Source organism: Melitaea cinxia, chromosome 1, assembly GCF_905220565.1.
Source record: "Melitaea cinxia chromosome 1, ilMelCinx1.1, whole genome shotgun sequence".
NCBI classification, from domain to species: Eukaryota; Metazoa; Arthropoda; class Insecta; order Lepidoptera; family Nymphalidae; genus Melitaea; species Melitaea cinxia.
Window position 1 is genome coordinate 1,436,250 of NC_059394.1, and position 25,595 is coordinate 1,461,844.

General features: G+C 35.3%; 1 protein-coding gene across 1 annotated transcript; it reads left to right on the top strand.

Annotated features, from left to right (window-relative positions):
- The first annotated feature begins 638 nt into the window (after positions 1–638).
- On the top strand, positions 639–24,713 carry LOC123654920 (solute carrier organic anion transporter family member 4A1). The gene is made up of 11 exons (XM_045590780.1): positions 639–732; positions 1,357–1,558; positions 3,779–3,941; positions 9,406–9,508; positions 14,416–14,537; positions 15,144–15,392; positions 15,686–15,893; positions 20,022–20,224; positions 20,983–21,127; positions 21,537–21,704; positions 24,143–24,713. The coding sequence occupies exons 1-11, from the start codon at positions 641–643 to the stop codon at positions 24,381–24,383; spliced, it is 1,896 nt and encodes a 631-aa protein (XP_045446736.1). The 5' UTR covers positions 639–640; the 3' UTR covers positions 24,384–24,713.
- Positions 24,714–25,595: the final 882 nt, after the last annotated feature.

Consider the following 25,595-nt stretch of genomic DNA (forward strand, 5'->3'; position numbering starts at 1 on the left):
ACTAGGAGTATCATATGTATGGGGTCACTAGAATGTCTCTGATGATAATTAACGCCACACTAGTTACCCATCTCATGTAACCTCGGGGTACCTTACTCAATACAGGAACATATTATGTTGATTTTTGGGAGTATACAATCCAATTAGGTTTAGCAACAATTATGTTTAAAAACTTTTATGCCTTTACTGTAATAAATACATATAACCGAACTGCATCAGTAAATACGAATGCAATTTGCAAAAATACTAGTATTTTTGAGTTATAATAAAAATCAAATTTCGTTTGAAGTCTACGAGACATAAAATTAATTGTCATTTTATTAAAGTTCTTTGATCAAAATTTCTTTTAATCCTACTGTGGTAAGCAACCGTTCAGCCTCTCTGATGATTAGCGGATAGCCTATGGACAACTCCAACAGAGACCTACCAGACCTACCCCCATCCCTCCTCAGGAACTCTGGGTACGTTATTCACCACAGGACCTCAACACTACTTGAGAGCAATGCTATTTGGGTGTAAAGTCGAGGTTCTTTCCCAGTCGGGATTCTTCAAATTTTGAGGGAAATATTCTTTGCTGTCCTGTCTCAACATCAACATAAACAATAATGTATGTATATTATTTTAATATTTGTCCGCAGGTATGGTGGTGAATGGCTTCGTGAACGTGGTGATCACAACCATAGAGAGGAGGTTCGGTCTACGGTCGATGCAGACTGGAGTTATAGCTGGCGGGTAAATGTTTACACATGTTACCTTTTTGTTCAATACAATAATGGAATCATAGTTCTTTCTTTCATTTTGTAAATTACAAAAAGTGTAGGTACTTGACTCGAGTGACGCAGTAAAGTTACGAGTATTCTCGTGACTGTACTTACGAAATCCCTACTAAAGTCATGTCAGTAAAATAGTTGGAATACTATTATTGTACTAGTGACGACCAATCTCATTATTCAATCTATTTTCATCACTTCATGACGACTGTGTGTTGACCATAGTCAGTATACGCTGGGCAGGCGGGTTGGTGACTGCAGGGCTGGTTTTGTCGCACCGAAGACGCTGCTGCTGAGTATTTCAAAGCCAGCAGTTGGACGGTTGTCCCGCCATCGGTCGGCTTTTTAAGTTCCAAGGTGGTAGCAGAACTGTGTTATACCTTAGTCACCTCTTACGACACCCAGGAGAAGGAAGGGGTGACTATATACTGCTGTAACCACACAGTTTATCAACTTATCTTACTGATGATCAATTTTTGACATAAATCGTTCAACATTCCTATAAAAATGCTAGCCTTATCCTAAGGATAGATTACTAAGACCCACCTTTAGTTCACCATTAACATCCAGTACTCTTATCCATCAGGTATGACATGGCTTCCTTCGCCTGCCTCGCTCCAGTCACATACCTCGGAGGTAGAAGCAGTTCCTCCAAACCCAGGTGGTTGGGGTGGGGGGTGCTGCTCATGGGATTGGGGTCTCTGCTCTTCGCGTTGCCACACTTTGTCGTCCCGCCGTACAAAGTGGCGGGAGAGGAAACGGATGACCTCTGCATTGTGAATGCAACTGTGGTATGTTAAAAACTTTTGAATTGTAATCGTAATAGAAATAGTACCAACCTGTAGTATAGTATAGTATATATCTGTATGCACAACTCCTACTGACGAACATAATCTAATAAAATGAAAATAAATAATCAATGGATGTCAATAACATCCCTAATGTTTCTGTTGATAAGACTTTGTCTTGTCTTCCGAACTATCAAACGGGTAAAATTTAAATTATGAGTGTAAAAAATTTTTGCCCAATTTTCTAAATTAATTATAAAACATTAATTACGTAAGAACCAAAAATTTCTATAAGATATTACAAAACTATTTGAAATTCGAATCGATCCAGCCGTTCACGAGTTTTGAGCCCAGTAACATATTTAGCGATTTATTATCAGTTTTTTTTTAAATATAAATACTATTTTAGCGTAATTATAAATTTCTAAATACATCGGAGAGATGTACAAAAAAACACATAATCAGTACACAAAGAACGCCCAGACAGATAGATCTCTTGCCATCGCATAATAAATAAGCGACGCAGGCGCATTCAAACGACTTAATTCGATCACAAAGGCAACATGAATGAGATCATCATTCACCGTTCAATGAACGAATGGAATGAAAGGTTCCAGACGCAGGCCCTATTCTAGATCAATCAGCTAGAACGATCCGATAAAGCGCTTTAAGGGATGTAAGGTAATGATAACAATAAAAAAAAATTGTGATGCAGAACTGAAGACGAAGGTTTCAATAGAATTAATTGTCTAAATCGGTAATTAATTTTATATCCGTATACCAAAATTGTAACTAATATAAAATGAATTCTATATTATGGAGCCTGATAGCGATCGTTACTCATAGTAGGGAATATATCCGCCAACCCGCAGTGGAGCAGCGTGGTGGATTAAGCTCTGCTCCTTCTCCTACATGGGGAAAGAGGCCTATGCCCGGTAGTGGGATATTACAGGCTGAAGCGTAGCGTAGATATTATTAAGGATATGAAGTTACAGATGACAAAAATATTTGTACGTTTAAAGTATAACTGAATATGTAAAAAGTATGTTTCTACTCGATTCATTGATGTAGGTACTTGAAGTGCAGTTGTGCAGTTGTATAATAGTTCGTTGTGTAGTGCCATGATTTTTCAACGGCTTCTTAAGTATTTTTGTTAACATTATTTTCATCTAGTTTTTTATTTTTATTTTATATCGGTAAATAATATAACACACCAGTATTTGTATAAAAAAATCTTTAAAAATACACATTAACTTTGGTATAAAATGATAATATGTAAAGATATTCTCAATAAATTGCCATTTCTTATTAGTTCTTCTTCTTCTTTTTCTTCTTAAAATGGCTTTCAATAGTGCCAAATGAGCACAGATGATTTCTTATTAGTTACAAAGTTTCTTTTTAGAAATTTATCATAAAAACAAACATTAGAACGTCCATAACTACAGTGTGATTATGATGAGATCATTACTGATGATCGTCGCTTTATTAGTGAAATGTCTTCGTAGTGAATCTGTCTGATCACTGACTGACTACTTAATGTGTCATTATTTTTTAAATAAATTGTTTTAACTGCTACTGCATTATAATATTGGATTTAATATTTTTAAGTTTTCACACTAACTTTCATCCAATATTTCTCACAAAAGACCATGATTATATTTAGTATATTTTCCTAAATTAATCGTTTGACATTTTATTGAGTTAGTGCACCTTGTGCACCTGGAAATAACCTGCTCGAAATCCGGAGCAGACTGGGAAGAACCTCAACCTTATAGAATATCACAGCTAAATAATACTGTAATGTAGCCAGAACTCCTGAACAAAGACAAGGGTAGGTAGGCATCGCGCTTGCGATGCTTCTGGTGTTGCAGGCATTTGAAGGCTACGATAACACGATAACCGCTTATCACCTGGTAGGCTGTACGCTTGTATGTCGACCTAATCGTATAAAAAAATCATAAAAACAACTAAAATATGATTTCCTATACAGGGAGTCGAACTCGACCCTCCCGGGCGAGAGCCAGGTATCCTAGCCACTGGATCATATCGGATATTGATTACCTACTTAGAAAAATTACGTGTGACTCAAATTTATGTTATTACTGCTCGTATTTTTTTTCTTGTTTTGCCGATTTTAAAATTTTACACTCCTATTTCTAGTGGTTTAGGCTTTTTCATAAAAGGACAATAATTATTATTATTAACTATTTCGCGTTTTAGTCCAGTTCGTTGAAAGACGAGCCTGCAGAGGGCGGCGCCTGGGCGGTCGCGGTGTTCGTGGCAGCGCAACTGCTGCACGGCGCGGGGGCTACTCCGCTGTTTACGCTTGGCGTCACCTATATTGACGAAAACGTGTCCAAGAAGATGTCTTCCGTTTATTTAGGTGAGTGTGTACTATTCTATATTTTGTTCTCTCAATTGAAAATCAATTTTTGTTCTATTAATTATGGTCGAATTTCGACCTTTGGGCGACCACTAGTTCCTCATAAATATACTCCTTTGACACTTTTTTTTTAAATAATAAGTCAAGTAAACGTGTGAAAATTTCAAGCAAACGAAACTTGGTCGAGCTGTGAGTTTTTTTTTTTTAATAATAATCGCGTAGTTCGGAGATCGAAATACCACAAATTAAGATTTTCATTTTTTTTAATTATTAAACTTGTTGTTATAGATTTTATATTAGTTAAGATTTTGAATATTGCGTCATTTACATAAAATTTCCTGCAACCTTTTATCTAATATCTTTCAACACGACCCACTATACGTTACCTGTTAATTTTGATATAGGCATTACACTACGTTCGTACGTACACAGCTGAGTGGCTGTTACTCGTTCGCATTTAACGCAAGATGTTCCATTAGCTTTTAAGAACAATATCATCATAACTATGTAGGAAATGACCGCGTTATGTCGCTACACAGGAAGGCTCTTACTTAGAGTACAGAATAATAATAATATCATAGCTTATAGTAACATTATACTGTGCTTGTAATTAATACTGTAATAGGATCAATTCTGCGCTTTAAAGATTTTATACGAAATTAAGTAACAACTAAAAACGCAATTCAGCATTTTTTTTAAAGTGGGTTATTATTTTTTTATTATTTTATTTTTTGTGGGTTATTATATTTTGAGCTTATAACTTGAAATAAACACGTCATCATCATTACCAAAAATGGCGTGAACTCATGTGTGTTGCCCATAAGATGCGTAATAAGACATTTTTAGGGTCTTTAGATTTTTAATCTCTTGTCTCTTGTCTAAAATGACGGAGCTTCTTCAGCTTGACAATCCACGCTTACGCGATGTCAAACAGGTGATGAAATTTCATACACCATGTAGTCATAAACTTCAATTTATGTATTTAATTACAATTTAAAAAATTAACAAAAGAGTTTTAAATGTTTAAAATGCAAGAAAGAATCATGAAAATCGGTTCACTCAGTAAAAAGTTATGAGAAAAAAAAAATACAGTCGAATTGAGACCTTCTTAAATAAGTTAACGAAGGGAGGGAGAAAAATAAAGGATATAAACGGGTTTTTAAAAATTTATTAATTGCTAATCTACTAATACGTAAGTAAAATTCTAAAACAATATTAATTAAAATCCTAAACAATACGACTTCAGATTTTTAAATGCTAAACAGCAGGAGACAAGTTCAATAGCTCGGATCGTACAGTTTCTTCTGACAGCTTAATTACCGAGCGCACACAAACAGCTAATGGCGAAAAGGTCATGCATTGTTTCGATACCTGCCTATACCTGACAAGCAATTAATCTACTCGAAGCTGTCTAACCGCTAAATTTTTCCATACAATGTGCTAGGGTTGTTATTCAGAATGAGAGTTGGAATTTTTTTAAATGAAAAAATGTGCTTTTTTTTAAAGTAAAACTTATGTACACACGCTTGGCTGGTGAGTAAGCTGGTGAATGCGTGACGAGAGCGTTACGAAAAGTGTGATCGGCGAGGCTAACGTTAGTTGAGAGGGAGATATCTATACTAATATTATAAAGAGATAAAGTTTCTAACTTTGTTTGTTTGTAGGGGGTAATCTTCGAAAGTACTGATCCAATCATGAAAATTCTTTCACTAACAGAAAGCTAAACATTCAGGAGTGATATAGGCTACATTTTATTGTCATATTGAACAAAAAATTCAGTGAAAAATAACAGTATATGTAAATCAAGCCGGAGAAATGCAAATGAGATAAAAACTTAACTATATATTTGCATTACAATAATAATAATTAACGCCCAACGAAGGGCACGTGTCGGCTAGTAAGTTATAAATATAGAGAGTTACGTTAAGTTTTACTTCAGTCGTGTGGTCTAAAGCACACTCGTTTTTTATTGATATATTTTATTCTTTTAATTGCTTAGCCTAAAGTGTTGATTTAATGTATGTATATAAACATACTATGTAAATGGATTTAGAAATCGATAGACCTATACATATTTGCCTTATATCATGGAGGACCAGCTATTTGTTGCGACCATTTCGAAACCCATTGATAAATTTATATAACCTATATCTCTAAATAGTGCTTCGCTTCAGCCTGTAATATTCCACTGCTGGGCATAGGCGTTTTTCCCATGTAGGAGAAGTATCAGAGCTTAATCCACCACCAACCACGTTGCTTCGACGTGGGTTGGCGGATATAAATAAAAAAAGACAAATCAAAATTTTTATTAATTTAAGTACCTTTCAAAAGCATTTGAAAAACACGCATCTTCGTCAATTATATAATTTTGTAGAAGATGAATTAAACAATAGACATTTATATATAAAACTTATTTTATTTAATAAAATATAAATTATGTATAGCCAATAGATCGATACAAGTCCCGATAACACGACCAATATTCAAATGCAACTGCATTTGGCAAAACATACAGATTTCAATATGAGATTGTTGTGGTAATTTTAGATTCAAACTTGATAAAAGATTTTAGAGAACGATAAAATATGGCAGATTTTTGTATGAAATAGTTATTTCATGTTTTATTGATTCGCTAAAATATTGTATCAATTCTATTCTATATCTTAATACGTGAAGCAAAAACTTTGTACCCCCTTTTACGAAAATTACCCGGACGAAGGAGTATCAAATTTCGCTCACTTATACTTTATTAACCGACTTCCAAAAAAGGAGGAGGTTCTCAATTCGATTGTATTTTTTTTTTAAGTATGTTACATCAGAACTTTTGACCGGGTAGACCGATTTCGACAAATTTTGTTTTAATCGAAAGGTGGTGTGTGCTAATAATGCGTTTTTAGTTGACGCTTTTCTCGTCGACCTACGTTGTATTATACCGCATAACTTTCTACTGGATGTACCGATTTTGATATTTTTTTTTTTGTTGGAAAGGGGATATCCCTAGTTTAGTACCATGATAAGGAAACCAGGATCTGATGATGGGATCCCAGAGAAATCGAAGGAAACTCTCGAAAATCCGCAATAACTTTTTACTGGGTGTACCGATTTTGACAATTTTTAATTTAATCGAAAGCTGATGTTTATTATGTGGTCACATATAAATTTTATCGAGATCTGATAACTACTTTTTGAGTAATCTTTGATAACGCGTAGTTACTTGACTATTTTTTCGTCGATCTACGTTGTATTACTTGTCGATGTAATTGAAGTCGGTTTTTTTTCGTTTGTCTGCAAACACAATTATATAGAGAAGGAGTGCAGAACGCTAAAATTTTATTTAATTATGCATAAAAATATATTAAATAAATAAAAAAAAAACATTACACACACTACCATGTATTGGACACACACATATATAATATACACATATATATACAGTATGTATACTCTTTTGTTTATTATAATAGAAGTATGTATGTATAGTCTTTGACAACAGAACGTAGACTGGTCGAATTTCGACCACTGGGTGACCACTAGTTTTGTACAACATGTCATTATTATATGTCTCCTTGAACAGTTTTCTTATAATTTCAACGGTTCATAAATAGTTGATCATTTCTGTCGCACTTTTTCTAAAATAAAATTTCATATTATGTTAAAGTTGAAAAAGAGGTTTTTTAACTATAAATCATTTAAGTAATGTAACATTATACGTCAAGAGTCGTCGAAGTATCGCCAAATGCATGCTAAACATTTAAAAAGCGTTTTCGATAACGTACGAGGCGCGAATCGAAATGCCATTACCCGAGAGGTCCCACTTCCGGTCGTGAGAGGCACGAGAGGCCACGAGAGGCCGACACAAGGCGGGGAGGCCTCTTGAGGTATCGAGATGCGGGTGGATGCAGGCGGTAAGAATATGTGGACTGATAGATGGAAACGCAATTCTAAAAATGTAAAACCTTAAAGAAATATTTTTTTTTACAGTTTTAATTTCATCTGAACAAAATTAATTTAAAACATAATATGTCTTAAATAGGTTACTTATTGAAAATTTTGTCTGTTTTTTTTTTTCTCTTAAAGGTTTTTAGTCATCAAATCTTTCCTGTAGTTACTTCAACCTAGATTCGAATTTATATATATTTAGTTTTGAAATAATACTTCTTTTGGCGCGCTAGGGAAGAATAATGAGAGTAAATTTTTACAATGCGCGCACACCGTCACGAAAAAACCGACACCCTGAAGTTAGTTAATCAACGAAGAAGTTAGCAACGTGAAGTTAACTAGCCAATGAAGTATAACTTCTTATGTGCGCACATAAGTACACACACACTTTTATTTTAACAGTTGACGTTATAATTATAATTACATTTTCTAGATTAATTCTAGTTTATTTTCCTAACCTGCGCCTACCCAGCGTGGTGATTATAGACAACGCACATGACTACGCCATTTTTGGCGCAAACTTGTGGAGGCCTATGTCCAGTAGTGAACTGCATTAGGCTGAAATGATGATGATGTTGATGACTTTCTTAACAAACTACGTTTTTTCATATATACAAACTTTCTAATAGAAGTATTCTAAAATTTAAATAAAAAAAAGGCCGTCCAAAAATAAAAGTAGACCAAAAAGAAAATAGTTTGAAAGGTAGGTCATCTTGCAATGTGCGACCGGGTTTACACTGAGGCTTTTAGCTGAGAAAACATAAGGCGTGAAAGGGTCACAAGAAATGGGATACGTTGTACCTCGCAGCGATGCGGTTTATACGAACAATGGCGGGATTCTTGAAGGCACTCGACTATTTATCACGCTTCTACGTCTGAAACTACTTAAAAGGCATATATAGGTAAAATAGATAAATATGAATAGGTAGTAATTATGTCATATAGATAATATTACGTTGTTTTTAACTTTGATATTGATGAATTAGTAGATTTTGACATATCCTAATGCCAGTCAATAATGATAATACTGACATTTTTTGGTTGTTATTAGTTGTTTTACTTTTGTTTTTACTTTTCAAATTTATTTATAAAGAAGTTATTGAAAATTATTTTATTTCTATTTTTGTTTATTTATATTTTTTATATATTTTTTTATTTTATATTTAACAGTAAAATTAATTTAACATGACATTTAAATTTTTATTTGATTTTGTTCTATGAATTCAAAATATGATTCTGTAAAAAAAGAATTTTTATAGTGTAAATATATAAATAACTCATTGACTGTTTTTTTTTTCATTAGTAATTAAAAAGTACTTGTTTCGTGTCTTTTCTTGTGTTTTTATGTAATTAAATAATTACATAAATTTTATTTCGGACTTGAGGCAGTAAGAGCAACAGTCAGTTTCTGTAACTATTGCACCAATGCGTCTATAAGGATTTTCTTTCCTTTTTTCTAACACGCTATAAATTGTGTTTGAGTTATATAAAATTCAATTTAATATTTGTTTTTATTTGTTTTCAGGTGTATACTACACAATGGCGGTAGTTGGCCCAGCGCTGGGCTACGTGGTCGGCGGCCAAATGCTCAGAATTTATACAGATTTTGCGACTGTCGATTCAGAAACGTAAGTATCAGATACTTTTTTTGTGTTTTATTTTTTAAGGATCATTGGCAAGTGTTTACACCAATAGAAATAGTATATATACATTGTGAATTAGAGACTACACTTATAGTGATAGTGTAACTATTACTATGGATGGTATATAAGATGATCTTCACTTGCTTTATAATTATTTTTAATAATAAAAAAAAAAATGTGTATTCTATGCTTTTGCGACTTTACGACTGAAAAGAATATTTTGGTACACGATTTTTGATGCTTAATAACGTTAAGCTATATTTGTAGTTTCAGGAACCAAAGGCTTAATATAGTAGCGTCTGGATCTTTCTTTGCTCATATTCGCTACATTTTTCGAATAATGGAAATGATCAATTAGTTCCAATCACGTGTAACACAATACAAATACGAAAGGGCGTTGTTTTAATTATCTGACTCCGCGTCTTGTTCGCATTTTTTAATATTTCAACCGTGCGCGGCTTCATTCAGCGAACTTGCCCTCTCGCTTTCATCTCGTTGTGCGTCGCTCAAGCAACTTTTCAGCCAAATTAATTCCAACGTTTTATACTTTCATGGCTTCCGTAACGAAATATCATTTTCCGCGGAACGAGGTTTTGAACGATCTCTTTGATACGGTTTCACTTTTTAAATTAACTACGGCACGGTAAATAAATACTATTCAGTACAGATTCTGTACTGTTTTGACGTTTTTTTTTTCGTTTTTTTTTTTTTTTTTAATTGAATAACATTTTGCCCTTTGACTTTTTTGGCTTAAGACGATTGACTTTGGTAATAAAGTTCCTTATATTGGTGCTATAACGAAGTCGTAAAATGAGTAATTTAGGAGAATAAAGAGAATGTACGCTTATGAAAAATGTATGTAATTATACTCTGCTGTACATTAAGCTATAAATGCAACATGATAATAGCATATATACAGTATTGTTCGAATTAATGTGAACACAAATGATAATTTGAAAAAATCAACATTTATTAGTCATAAGACAAAAAAAATAGAGAAATGAATACAATTTAAATTGTTTTAATAGAAAATGTGTCCCCCTTTGGCTTTTATAACTTCTTCAACACGTTTTGGCATGGAATCGACAAGTTTTTTACAGTTTTCTTTTATTTGCTGGTCTCGAAACCATGTATGGATTACAGCCTCAATTAGTTTTGTTTTTGTTGTGCAATCCATTTTACGAAGTCTAGCTTTTACAATAGCCCACAGATTTTCAATGGGATTAAGGTCCGGCGAGTTCCCTGGCCATTCAAGGCATGATATATTGTTGTCCTTGAAATATTTCTTCATGATCTTGGACACGTGGCATGGAGCCGAATCTTGTTGAAAAACTTCTTGACCGTTAGCATCAACTTTTCTTAGTTCAACTTCCAATCTTTGTTCTAGCAAGTCTCTGTATTTTTGCGAGTTCATCATCCCTTCAATTGGCACAAGGCATCCGGTACCTTTATAAGAAAAGCAGCCCCAAAACATCTTCTTTAATGGATGTTTAACAGCTTGATCAATATGAGCTGCCGTAATCTTTTCGTTGTCACTTTTTCTAACGAAACGAGATCGCTGTCCTTGTACCAAAAAATGGCTCTCATCTGAGAACAACACTTTTCTCCAATCTTCAACAGTCCAGCTCACATATTTCTTTGCCCAATCATATCGTTTTTTCATCATAGCAGCAGTCAGTAACTGTTTTTTTTGAGGTCTAATTGTTTTTCTTCCCCCTTCAATGAGTCGTTTTCGTACGGTGGAGTCATGAATAATAACTCCAGCGTGTGCTAAGTCTTGCTGAAGGTCTTGGCTGGTTTTCCTAGGGTTTAATTTACTTTCTCTAATTAAAAAAACTTCGTCCCTTGCTGTTGTCTTTCTTTTCCTTCCACATTTCCCTTTTCTGTTTACTTCAATCGTCCCAGTGTCCCTTTTCTGTTGCAAAATTTTGTTGACAGCTCCTAAACTTACACCACACTCCTTGGCAATATCTCTTTGAGTCATGGAGGTGTGTTCATTCAAAGTCACAATTTTAGTACGCTTTTTGGGAGTAATATCCATCTTCACAAATAAAAAGCAAATAAAGCCTTAGTTCACTCAAAATACAATAATTCGCAAAAACAACAAATGCAACGCGTCTGTACCTTGTTATATGCTATTACTTACTGACCAATTACTGACTGACAAAACAGTAAAACAAAATGGCCGCTCCTTTGACATAAAAGTATTGCCAACTGTGAAAAAAAGTTAAATTGTGAAAAATGTTGATGTGTTCACATTAATTCGAACAATACTGTATATCGGCGCGAGACACTGCGATGTCGAAAACACGTTTCTACGAGTTTCTTCTACTTATATCAACGCAATGATGTACGAAAATAGATGAAATATAAGACAAAATGTTTTGATATCGTTCGATTTTACGAAAAAAGGAACGATGCTTTTATGTTTGGTGTGGTGTCTATCTGACGGTCGCGCTATACATCCATTTATTTTTCTTATTCGCGTCGTCTGACTATTAACATTACCTTTGAAAATTGTTTACGAGTGATTTATTTTTACTATATATTTATCATAAAAATAATCTATATCTATCATTAATTAATCTAACATCTTTAAAATACGTAAAAAATATTAAAAATAAAACTTAACTAAACTGCTTAAAAATCAATGCTTTTTGCTAATTTAAAAATTGAACAAAAAATACCGACTGTCAATCATGTTGACGTTGTTCCAAAATTAAAGCCGTCGTATATATAATTTTAATAATTAATTTATTTACAAAACAAAAGCAATTTTTTTTGTTGATGCCGGGAGAGCAAGATATTTATTATCTATAAAATGATATATAATTTATGTGGAGTAATTGAAAGATTGTTTTCTAAAAAGGGAGGCAAACATCATAACCGTAGCATATTAATATATATATATATATATATATATATATATTTATTTATTTATTTATTTATTTATTTAAAATAAAATTATTTATTTATTAAATATATGATATTTTAATACATTTACTTTTTAGCGATAGAAAATTTGTAGTACTTTGATATTCTTTACGCTGTATTATCACAAAGGGGACAAGAGAAATGCTGTAAAGCGATGAAAAGCCGATTTTTTATAATGTCAACTGAAGTTAAAGGTTTCTGTAGTAGTTTTTGCAAGAAATACTTTAGAAGTGAATGGAATTGCAAACGTTGCGGCAAAGCAAAGTTATGACAATGTTTGCTTTGACTACGTTTTGTTTGGAAGAGAAAAATTTCGTTACTATTTTCAAGACATAACTAAAACGACGACTGTTCCATTAAGTTTATTTTTAACCGACTTCAAAAAAAGGAGGTTCTGAATTACTGTATTTTTTATCTTTTTTGTTTATATATGTTACCGTCAAAAGTCCCGTCAAAATCGGTCCAGCCGTTTCAGAGAATAGCCGCAACAGACAGACAGACAGACACACAAAAATTGTAAAAAATGTCATTTTTGGTATATGTACCGTGTATACATCCATATGCATTTAGAAAAAAGCAGTTATATTGATAATACAAACAGACACTGAAATTTTATTTATTTGTATAGATTCACAAGGAACTTTCAAATGAAATAAGGTATAATAAAATCTTTTAGGCATAGAACTAATATAATTAAAGCAACTATCGATCCATACGAAGGTCACCAATCATCATATAGGTAGACGACCTTCTGCTATTACACACGAAATTCCGTACAATATAATCAGAGTAAAATTTAACGAGAATCGTTTAACATATAAATTCTACTTGCATAACATTAGCCGTTCTATTATTCTTATTCATTAGACGCCCATAGACGGCCACTTAATATCATAAAGAGTCCCCATTCCCTATTCGAGATTCAGTCGAATTTACATATGAAAACAATTTAGAAAACGCCGATATTACAATGGATGCGAACACCCGCTGTTTTCCTAATGAATGTTATCTTTATGTTATAGTTATGTATTTACATTATATACTAGCAGCTACCTACGGTTTCACCTGCGTTGAATGCGCCTATAAAACGCCATCGATTCGATTTCATTGCAATTGCTTATAGAATAATAACTGTACTTCTAGACGGAGTGTCAAGATAAAAACTAAATCAGTAATCAGCAACTGAAAATAATTGTGTTTGCTCGCAAACGAAAAAAAACCGACTTCAATTACATCGACGAGTAATAATACAACGTAGATCGACGAAAAAATTGTCAAGTAACTACGCGTTATCAAAGATTACTCAAAAAGTAGTTATCAGATCTCGATAAAATGTATATGTGACCACATGATAAATATCAACTTTTGATTAAATTAAAATTGTAAATTATCCGCTAACCCGCAGTGGAGCAGCGTAGTGGATTAAGCTCGATCCTTCTCCTACACGGAGAGAGGCCTATGCCTAGCCGTAGGATGTTACTGATTGAATCGTGATCAAATCGTAAACTTGGCTAAAACCGAGAGATTGTATAGAGACTGAAGTAAAACTTCTGCACAATAGGCGCGCACTGTGTCTTAGATATACAAAAGGTAACTGGCTATGAGCGAAAGAAAGAAAATGTGTGCTCGCACCTCTCTCTTTGCTCCGTTCGCCTCATCAGATTACACTTTTCGTAACGCTCTCGTCACGTATTCACCAGCTTGCTCCCCAAGTCAGGCGTACGTAAAGAAGTATATAACTTTTGTGAAAATGTATGCTTTAATTTTCCGATTATTTTCGGAAAATCATGGAAATGTTCGTTTTTTAAATTCTAAATCTGTTTTGGGTTTTCGGTTCCAATCGAGCACTTCTTTTTTGGATGAACTATTATTCTTCTCATTTTCTCTTTTTTTTTTCTAAATTGTCCCAATTTAGAAAAAAAAGTTGATATTTAAATATTTTCTTCTGTTTTATCTAGGTTGGGTGTAACACCCCTGAGTTCGTCTTGGATAGGCGCGTGGTGGATCGGCTTCATCCTGTCAGCAATTCTTTGTTTGATCGTAGCGTTACCATTGCTCGCCTTTCCCTATGAACTTCCAGGTTGGTGAAATTATCATTTACTTATTCATTTTCAGAAATTATTATCATGATTTATATACATATTGTGTAATCAGTATGTACCATAAATATATGTACCACAATATACCTGCATTTGTTAATGAACTTCCCGAAGACCTACAAGAGTTATACCTGGACAAACGAAAATATAGAAGATCACTAAAAGAACATTTACTAAAATCTTTAAGCGTTTAATAGTTACAAAATTTTAGTAATTACCTTAGTTTAAATTTAATGGCTATAACATGGTACAGTACGATAAAGATATCATATGATAATATGATATGCGATGCGGCGGCTTGTCCGGATAAGCTCTTGTGAGTTTTCGAGGCAAGCTTATGTATAAGTTTTTACTATGTGGTTTTTGTATTTTGAACAAATAAAAAAAAAAAAAGTGAGATTGTTAATTACACAATAGTGCTCATCGTTCATTTATCACATCCATAAAAATCTGAATATAAAAGTCTAAATTTTATACCATGAAACTTTTTCTTAACTTTTAATTTTGCCTATAATATTAAGTTCCTCTATAAACTTTTCTTACCTTATATGTCCTTACAAGTCGACGTATATTATTATACTATTCAGGAGCTGCGGAAATTCGAGCATCGAAAGTATCAGAAGCACACGAAAGTGCCGAAACAAAAACAGCAGCTTTCAGCGCTTTACGAGAGTTACCAAAAGCAATTGCAGCGCTGGTCAAAAATCCAACCTTTATGTTTTTGAATCTAGCGGGAGCCAGTGAGGGAATGCTCATATCGGGTTTTGCGGCGTTTTTACCGAAACTTATTGAAAATCAGTTTTCCGTTAATCCGTCACAGGCTGCATTGTTGTTGGGTAAGTCAGAATTAGATACTATAATTGTTTGTCGACTTACCCTATAGACATTATCTTTCTTCTAGTCCTTTCTCTTTAATTCGTAATTACGATTAAGGTAAATGCTTTTTTTACACATACTTTCTCATTACACAATTGAAACAGAACCGTGACCGAAAAGGTCAAATCATTTGAAGATTTAAAATGTACTGAGAAATAATTTCTACTCAAAGTTTCATTGTGATTTATATTCACAATTTTATGGTTAAATTTTTGACCTTAATGTACTTATTCTATGATCGTATTTTTTCCAGGTGTAATAACAGTTCCAGCAGGTGGAGGGGGGACGTTTCTTGGGGGTTGGCTGGTGAAGCGTTGGCGATTGGCTTGTGCTGGTATCATCAAGCTGTGTGTGGTCGCTACTTTACTTGCTACGGTGTTCTCCTTTTCATTCGTGCTCAGTTGCGACAACTACCCGTTTGCTGGTGTCACCGTACCGTACAACAGTCCTAGCATTTCTGGGTAAGAAACGTTTAGTTTATTTTAATGATTTTTGTAATTGATAATGATTTTGATATTATTGTTATTAAAAATGAAATTACCCATAAGAATATTTTGAGTTAAATTATGTTTATATCCTCAGATACAATTTTATAGAGTAAAAAATATTATAATAATATACAAAACCTCCCTTAAAAACAAGTAACCAAAATAAATGTTAAATATAAGTATTTGGTCTTGTATAAAGTAACAATTATTACTAATCACATTATCAAGCGAAGCTCCTTCTGTTTAAGTTCTTCTACTCTTTCTTTTGTCTTTTTCCATTTTTTTGATCTAACTCAGTATTGAGTCGAGTAGCGTAAAGAAAAACTAAAAATATTCAATATTTTTTAAATTTTTGTCAGTCGCTCATTAACGTTGTAATCGTCAAAACCATAAATAATAATAATAATTGTAATTTCTAAGATTTTTATTTTTGTGTTACCCACATTACGAATTCTAAACATTTTTTGAATATCATATCAAAAATTGACCGCTCCAGCGGGGTTCGAACCCGCGTCTCCGACTTACCGTGTCGGCGCTCTAGCCAATTAAGCTATGGAACGATGCACCCGCTCGAGCGAAATTTTCGATATGATAATTTTTAATTGTCGCTGTCAGCGCTCACTTCGAAAGCGAACCCACTTCACCTTGGTTTGGAATTCTGTAAACATTCCGTACGCACAAGCGATGTGAAGTGAGTGTCGAATCGAAGAGCGGCAATTTAGAGCTGTGTTTATTTTATCGATATTCTTTTCTTATGACTTTATTTTAGAATATGTGCAATGAAGTCAAGTGTCGAATCAAGTCTCGAATTGTGATGTGTGAAGCGGTAAATCCCCTTACAGAATACCGAATTTATACTATTAAATGTCAACGTTCTCACGCAATAGGGTTCGACTCGTCGCCGCACTCACAAGTGTGGCGCTACGGGACTGTCGAGTTTTAATGAATACGAATTTGATATCTCACCGCGGATTCCGCTGTCGAGACACGAAAATTGTTCTTACAGAATAGCACTACAGATCCTATTTTACTTATCACGGTACCCTTGGGATATCTCCTTTCCAACAAAAAAGGAATTATCAAAATTGGTTCATAAACGACGAGGTTATCCCCGAACACACAAATATATATATACGGTCGAATTGAGTAACGTCCTCCTTTTTTGAAGTCGGTTAAAAATCAACATAAGAGCGTTACAATTAGCAACATTTCACGTACTAATTGTACTAAGTACGATGCTGATATCTTTGATAAAACAATTAAACAAATACAGATCGCCGCTAAAGTTATGTTAGCAGTTTAACACAACACGCGATTGTAGACTTATTTACTATTAGACAGAGTATTAATTAGGTAAATATAAATGCAAATAAGTATGCACTTAAGGGAGAGTTGGTTATTTGTTTATTTATACATATTCGTACACTTGAGGTTGTTTAATAAATAATTTTGTTAGTTGGGAATCTTATTTTTCAAATAAGTTCCCTAAAATAAATGTGATACTTTATTAGGTACTTATTTTCTTCTAATAGTCCATTGCACTTGATCCTGTTGTTATTAGGTATTTAACTATGAAATTGCCGTTTCGTCGTACTGGCTATTTCAAAAAAAAAAAACTTTGCTAAGAACTCGAATTTCGAATTATTATTTTTTTTTAAATATGGAATTCTCTTTTTATAATTAGTCATTTGTTTAATGGTTAGCGTTCTGCTTACATCGAATTTGTACGTTTTGCGTCATCATGGATATGTTAAAAATTCGAGTGATTATGGATTATGAATTCCGTCGTGGTAGCAAAGCGGCAGAAGTAGCACGCAACATGAACGACGTTTACGCTGTGAACACTACTAACGATCGTACAACCCGTTATTGGTTTGCTCGCTTTCGTTTCGAAAATTTTGACCCAAGAAATGAACCACTTGGTCGGCTGAAAATGTTGGTCAACAATGACGAATTAAAGGCGATTGTGGAAGCTGGTGATTCTTAAACTACAGCTGAATTAGCAGCAGCTTTCGAAATCAGCACTAAAACAATATTGGTCCATTTGCGTTAAAATGGCAAGGTAAAGAAGCTCGACAAATGGGTGCCTCACGAATTGAATGAACGCCAGCGCGAAATACGCATCGAGACGTGCTTTGCACTGCTCAACAGACACACAAACGAAGGCATATTGAATCGCATTGTTACTTCTGACGAAAAATAGATTCTATTCGCCAACCGCAAACGCTCAGCTAGTTGGTTAGAGCCTGGTTCAGTACAACAATGTCCTAAACGAAAAATGACCTCTAAGAAAGTGATGGTAACTGTTTGGTGGTCTAGCGCCGGTGTAATTCATTACAGCTTTTTACCAAACGGCATGAGCATTACTGCAGATGTGTACTGTTAAGAACTAAACACAATAATGGGGAAGCTCGTACGTCTCCAACTAGCTTTGGTCAATCGCTCGGCTCTGCTGCTCCTGCACGACAACGCGCGACCTCATACTGCACAGCAGACGGTCTCCAAGTTACAAGAGCTGGGGTTGGAAGTTCTTCGTCATCCACCGTACTCACCAGATCTTGCCCCTATAAACTTCCACTTTTTCCAGAATTTGGATCACTTTTTGGAGGAAAAAATTTAGTACTCGAGAGGCCGTACAAAATACCTTTGAAGAGTTTGTTGCCTCCCGTCCAGCAGAGTTTTTCAAGAAAGGCATCAATAAGTTACCATTCCATGGGTAATTTAATTATTACTTTGAATAATAATAATAAAAAAATATAGAAAAAAAGTGCGTTAACTTATTTCATCGAAAACGGCAATTTCATAGGTTCCTATTATTTCGGTTCAGGTTGGGTTCGATGAATCGGTCAGTTTTAAATTTTAAACTGTAGCACATCAAACTCCAAAAAAACCACAGTACTTTAGACCACACGACTGAAGTAAAACTTACGAAACGTAACTCTCTCTTTCTATCTTCACTAACTTATATCTCCCTTTCGATTTCCATTCGCCTCACCCGATCGTTACTTTTCGTAACGCTCTCGTCACGCATTCACTAGTTTACTCCCCAAGTCGAACGTGCGTAAAGAAGTTTAACTTCTACTAGTGTCGTGCACTGATACCAATCGACACGAGCAATTTATACAAAGTAAACTCATAAAAGTGAAATTTACAATAGAGGCTTTTAAAAGTGAAAAATGTGACGCCTTTTGTGTTAATTAAGAAACTTATTTGATATTTGGTATCTTCAATAGTTAATCTAGTCATTGCAATTTCACAATATTTTATTGCATATAAAAACACTTTTTATCAAGTTGTAACTGGGGTAGGGCACAGTAGGATCTACCGCCGGGGCGAGGTGGCGAATGCTAGCGCGACCCCATCTCGCCCCACCCAGGCAGGCGACTGCTTACATGTGGTGTTTTTTTAGTCAGTAAAAAAAAGAAAAGATAAAAAAGGGGCACAGCAGGATATTTCTGCTCGAAATGAAAAGGAGCAGCCTGACTGGGGTTGTAGCTCGACCTTACAGAAGATCCCAGCTAAATAACACTGTTTTCAAGCAGTGTTGTGTGCCTGTTGGTGAGTAAGGTGACCAGAGCTCCTGGGGACAACTGGGGATGGGGTCGGGAACGCGCTTGCAATGCTTCTGGTGTTGCAGACGTTTATAAGCTACGGTAATCGCTTACCATCAGGTGAGCCGTACGCTTGTCTGCCGATTTAGTTGGATTAAAAAAAACACAACTTATCTAAAATTCGAGTTGATGTAGTATAAATTCAATCATTCAATCATTACAGCCTATACAGTCCACTGCTGGACATAGGCCTCCACAAGTTTACGCCAAAAATAACGTGAACTCATGTGTTTTGCCCATAGTACTGGCTTTGTCGCACCGAAGACGCTGCTGCCCGTCTTCGGCCTGTGTATTTCAAAGCCAGCAGTTGGATGGTTATCCCGCCATCGGTCGGCTTCTTAAGTTCCAAGGTGGTTGTGGAACCTTGTTATCCCTTAGTCGCCTCTTACGACACCCAAGGGAAGAGAGGGGGTGGCTAAATTCTTTAGTGCCGTAGCCACACAGCATAAATTGTTGGTGTCGAAATGTAACCATGTGGTCACCGGTGTAGCGGTGACCAGCTGACCGCGCAGTGCAACGCGGCGTGCGGCTGCGGGTCGCGCGCGGCGGCCGTGTGCGGCGCGGACGGGCGCGCGTACGCGTCGCCGTGCCGCGCCGCCTGCGCGCGCGCCCTCACGCGCGGCGCGCACACGCTGTACCAGCGCTGCGCCTGCGTGGCGCCCGCCGCCGCGCTGCCCGTCTACTACGACGCAGGTACGTACGCGTCGCCGTGCCGCGCACACGCTGTACCAGCGCTGCGCCTGCGTGGCGCCCGCCGCCGCGCTGCCCGTCTACTACGACGCAGGTACGTACGCGTCGCCGTGCCGCGCACACGCTGTACCAGCGCTGCGCCTGCGTGGCGCCCGCCGCCGCGCTGCCCGTCTACTACGACGCAGGTACGTACGCGTCGCCGTGCCGCGCACACGCTGTACCAGCGCTGCGCCTGCGTGGCGCCCGCCGCCGCGCTGCCCGTCTACTACGACGCAGGTACGTACGCGTCGCCGTGCCGCGCACACGCTGTACCAGCGCTGCGCCTGCGTGGCGCCCGCCGCCGCGCTGCCCGTCTACTACGACGCAGGTACGTACGCGTCGCCGTGCCGCGCACACGCTGTACCAGCGCTGCGCCTGCGTCGTCGAAATATCTTAACTTTATTTTTCAAATTAATTTTATTTTTTATTTTTTTTATTTTAATTTTTTTTATTTTTATATTAAAAATAAATAAATAAATAAAATAATAAATTTTGGTAATTGCGGGAGAGTGGAATTTGGAAGAAAATGAAAAAGATGTTATGTTATAAATATAAAAAAGTTGATCTCTAAGTTATATAAAAGAAATATTAATATTGTTCCAAATAAATTTCATTTACAATTTTAGGAATACCACAAAGTCATATACTGGGTCCTTTTTTATTGATCACATTTCTTAATGATAAAAATAAAAAAATGTGTAATTTTGTACAACGTATTTCAGAAACCAACACATCCATACCTTACGAAGCTATAAACAGCACATGCAGTTCTGAGTGTGTTTACCTTTGGCTCTTCGTGTTTCTGTCGTTTTGTCTCATGCTGTTCACGTTCATTGCGACAATGCCCGCACTGTCCGCTACGTTAAGGTAAATTTTATACTTAATATTTTTTACTACATACGTTTTTTTAGTATTTTCTTTTGTTTGAGTGATTTTTTTATATAGGTAATGTAAATGTTGCGTCGTATATGGTGTATTTCATCATTTACTTACATTATATTTAAGAGCACGCTTTAAAGGTGCTCCTATGTATAATCTAAATGTTGCTATAATTTTAACATTAAGATTAAATAGTGCATAAGCATGCCAAAATTTCCTGAGCTACGTGGAAGATCTGCTGTAACTTAGCAGCTGATTAACTTTCAAACCTTTTTCCTTATCAAGAGAAAGGTTTTGCGCAGCAGTAGCACACAGTTGAGTTCACCCCATTTATGCCCCTATCGCGCCCCCAGTCCGTGTCAGCCGCGTGCGCTAACGACGTTCCTCCCCCGAGCAGGTGCGTGCGTGAGGAGCAGCGCTCGTTCGCGCTGGGCCTGCAGTGGATCGTGGTGCGGCTGCTGGGCACCATCCCCGCGCCGCTGCTGTTCGGCTTCCTCATCGACCGCGCCTGCCGCCTGTGGGCCGCCGGCGCCTGCGCGCTCTACGACAACCTGCACATGAGCAGGTACGTACGGCCTTGTAAAGCGCTCACTCGAGCTACTGCCTTTTTTGTTATGTCACTAGGTCGGCAAACAAGCGTACGGCTCACCTGATGGTAAGCGATTACCGTAGCTTATAGACGCCTGCAACACCAGAAGCATCGCAAGCGCGCTACCGACCCAATTCCCAATCCCCCCAGGAGCTCTGATCACCTTACTCACCAACAGGAACACAATACTGCTTGAAAACAGTATTATTTTGCTGTGATCTTCTGTAAGGTCGAGGTACTGCCCCAGTCGGGCTGCTCCATATTTTGAGCAGGAAATTCCTGCTGTGCCCTACCTCAGTTAAATGTGCAGTGCCTGCACGTGAACGTGGACACACCATACACTTATAAAGTTGTAACTTGCTCTACAACCTGCACATAAGAATAAAAAAAGAAAAAGGTATACAACACAAACCTAAAAAGCTTTTATTTGATTTACAACCTGCACTTAAGTAAATACACACCACAGACTTATAAATATTTTATTTGATCTACAACTTGCACATGAGTGAGTACCGACTACACACTAATTAAGTTTTTGAGTTTACTCCTTACGGCCGAACCCAATATTCAATCTAAAGATAGAGATAGGTAGTTATCATCGACTGCTAATAACTAACTATCTATCCTTTGTAGTTGTCCCAATAATTCGCATAGGGGACTACTATCTCCAGTTAGCTGTAGATAGACCGGCTACCTGAGCTCTTCCTTACATTCCAGTATACGCAGCGTCACAGGCGGCCTCAGTTATGTTACACAGATGTTTTGTAGTATTTAAATTTGTCATACAAATTTTATTCATATTAAAGTAATCTTGTTTTATAAAAAAATGGACAAATTAATATTTACACAGACTTTTTAATTTATAATAAATGATATTATTTTAATATGGAATCCATGGTAAATCTAGTAACGGAACGTTTTAACACGACAAGAAAAGACGCTACGACGCCATTACGCTTTATTGAATCGTTGTTTCGTTTGAATTTGTATAAATTTTTTTCAAATCAAAATTCAAATTATACAAATCATTGCAAATTATAGGTACAATCATTCACCAAATTGTTTGTTTTATTCACAAGATGAGTAAAGTATTATTTCACAAGAAACATATTATTTTTATTCAATTAATTGTTGCAAAAAGCAATATCACTTGAACTGCTACTTGAACTTGAGTCTGCCATTATTTTTCACTCGAAATTAATTTTATTTTAAACAAAGAAAATACTTTTTCAATTAATAAATCTTAGTTATCCCCCGAAAACTATAGATCGGATATTGTTGTTACTAAAGATAACCAACGTTACTGACAGATAGAACTCTATTATTATTGGGACGCTTACACTGTCATTTTCATACGAACTGTTATCTCTAGTAAGCTATCCTCCCTCTCGTCGACAGACAGCTTTGAAGGATAAGATTGCCTATCGTTGACAAGTTTATTGGGTCAGTAAAATGAATGATAGATAGATATTTCTGTCTCTAGTAGGACATAACCAGAGATAGATTGAATATTGGGTTCGGCCGTTAGAGAATAAGGCGCGTGGTAAGAAAAATACACCTTGGCAGTGAAATTGTGTGAAAGGACGCTGAAGGTGACGCTTTGTGAGCAGTGACCTTGAGAGTAGAGCTGTTGTTTGTAATAATACAGCCAATGCTGCTATCCTCCTTAGCTCCAGCTGTATTCCTTGCCATGTTATAATTTATCTGTTTTATTATATTAAACGAATATTGCAACTTATATAGCGTTATTTTTAAAATATTTTAGAGGTTAAATTAAAATCGTTAATCATTGGAACGAAGTTCCTTACGGCAGGCTTGACATTTGGCTGGGCGACCGAACTGAACAAAATGTGATACTAAAACCGTAAGATAAATATATAACGGAAGTGACGTAAAATCAGTCACACGACTGTATAATATGACGTTTGTAAAACTAAAATATTACTAGTAAACTTTTAATATTAAATAAAGACATGTTTTTTTTTTATTTCACTTAATAGTTTGAATTATTATTATTTTGTTTGATTTATTTTGTTTTTACGGTATTTGTTATTTTCTAAAATACTAAATTTCCTAAATACTTTTATGTACTTAATTAAAAACCAATCAACAAAATTAAAAAAAAATCAAGAACTAGAAAATATATATAAAATTCAACACTTTTTTTTTTCAAATTATGTTGCTTCTATACTATTTTATTAAAAATGTCGTTAAAAGTATTATTAGTTGAGTTATAAGATAATTACTTCAGGCACTATTATTTACTCTTTTATCAATATTGATGAACTAAAAAAATTCTTAGGTCGAACCAAGCAAGCCTTAACAATTTCACTAGTGACGAACCTCAGTATCCACATACAGATACAGCTACCCTTTTTTTTCTCAAAATAGATAAATATATAATCTCATTTCAGGTACATGTTAGCGTTAGCGCTAATAGGTAAGTTATGTTCACTATTATTCTTCTTCTTCGCTTGGTGGTTCTACCGGCCGCCCGGTGGGAAGAACAACAACGCGGTCGCACCATCGGCAGATCTACCAGGACACGACAAGACCAATGGCAACCTGCCCACCGTCACCACTATAACTAATGGTACTTTAGATAGAAGTAACGGCTACTGCAACCAAGCGCTCGAGTGCAGTGACCATTTGTGAGCGATTTTTTAATGTTGTGAAATTATTTTTGTTCGAATGCGTTTAGTGTATGTCCTGGATGACCGAAAATTAAGGTCAGCTAAAAAAAATTAAAAAAAAAATGTGGTGATTGTTTTCTTTGAATAAAAACAATGAGAAGTATAAAAACAGGCGAATATTAAGATTGGATTTAAGATTAATCTGTTTTTTTTTTTTGTCTTTAAATACAATAGCAATAATTATAACAGTTACATTACTCGTTTTAGCGACATACTGTAAATTATATTATAAAACTGAATCGCGGTTTTCAAGTATAATTATAATGGTTATTATTAAAATCGATATAACTATATTATAATTGCTCGCAAAAAAAACTGACTTCAATTACATTGACAAATAATACAAAGTAGGTCTTCAGAAAAGTAGCCAAGTAAATACGCATTATTAAATACAACTCAAAAAGTATTTGTCAGATCTCGATTAAATTTAAATGGGACCACCTTTCGATTACAAAAAAAAAAAAAAAAAATACCAAAATCGGTCCACAATCAAATTGAGAACCACTTCCTTTGTTTGAAGTCGGTTAAAAATTGAGTCATTCAAATTGCTTACAATATAATATATAAATCGATAAACAGTAATTTTATTGCTGTTTGAATTAGGTCCTTGCTCGCTTATGATTATATTTAAGTATGTTTTGTATAATAAAACTGGTTTTCTCAACGACCATTCACCGGGACAACCAAATTAATTAACTATAATAATGATTTATTGATTTATTCTGGAAAACAATTTGGTGTTTTGTTTTGCTGCGTGTAAATAAATAATATAAGATGTGAAAAGTCAGTTTGAAACAAGTTCATTGACTAATATTTTTAAAAACGTAAAAATGAGGTATCAATTACTTTAAAGTTCGCTTAGATTTAGTTTTAGTAATTATTTATTGTTATATATCTGTGATGTGGTAGATTTTACAATTATATTTAGTGTTTATTGTCGTTTGACAATATTTATACATTCCATAACGGCAAATATCTTGAACAGTTGATATGAATAATTGAATGTAGAGTAGGTATATATCATAGACAATTTCTATGATTACATACAATCTGTCAATCAAGATAACTAACATTTGAAGACTTATCTTTTGTAACTGTTTATTTATAAAACCTTTTTCATAGACATTCCAATAAAAAGTAAAATAAAGTAATACTGAAATAATTACTTTAAATC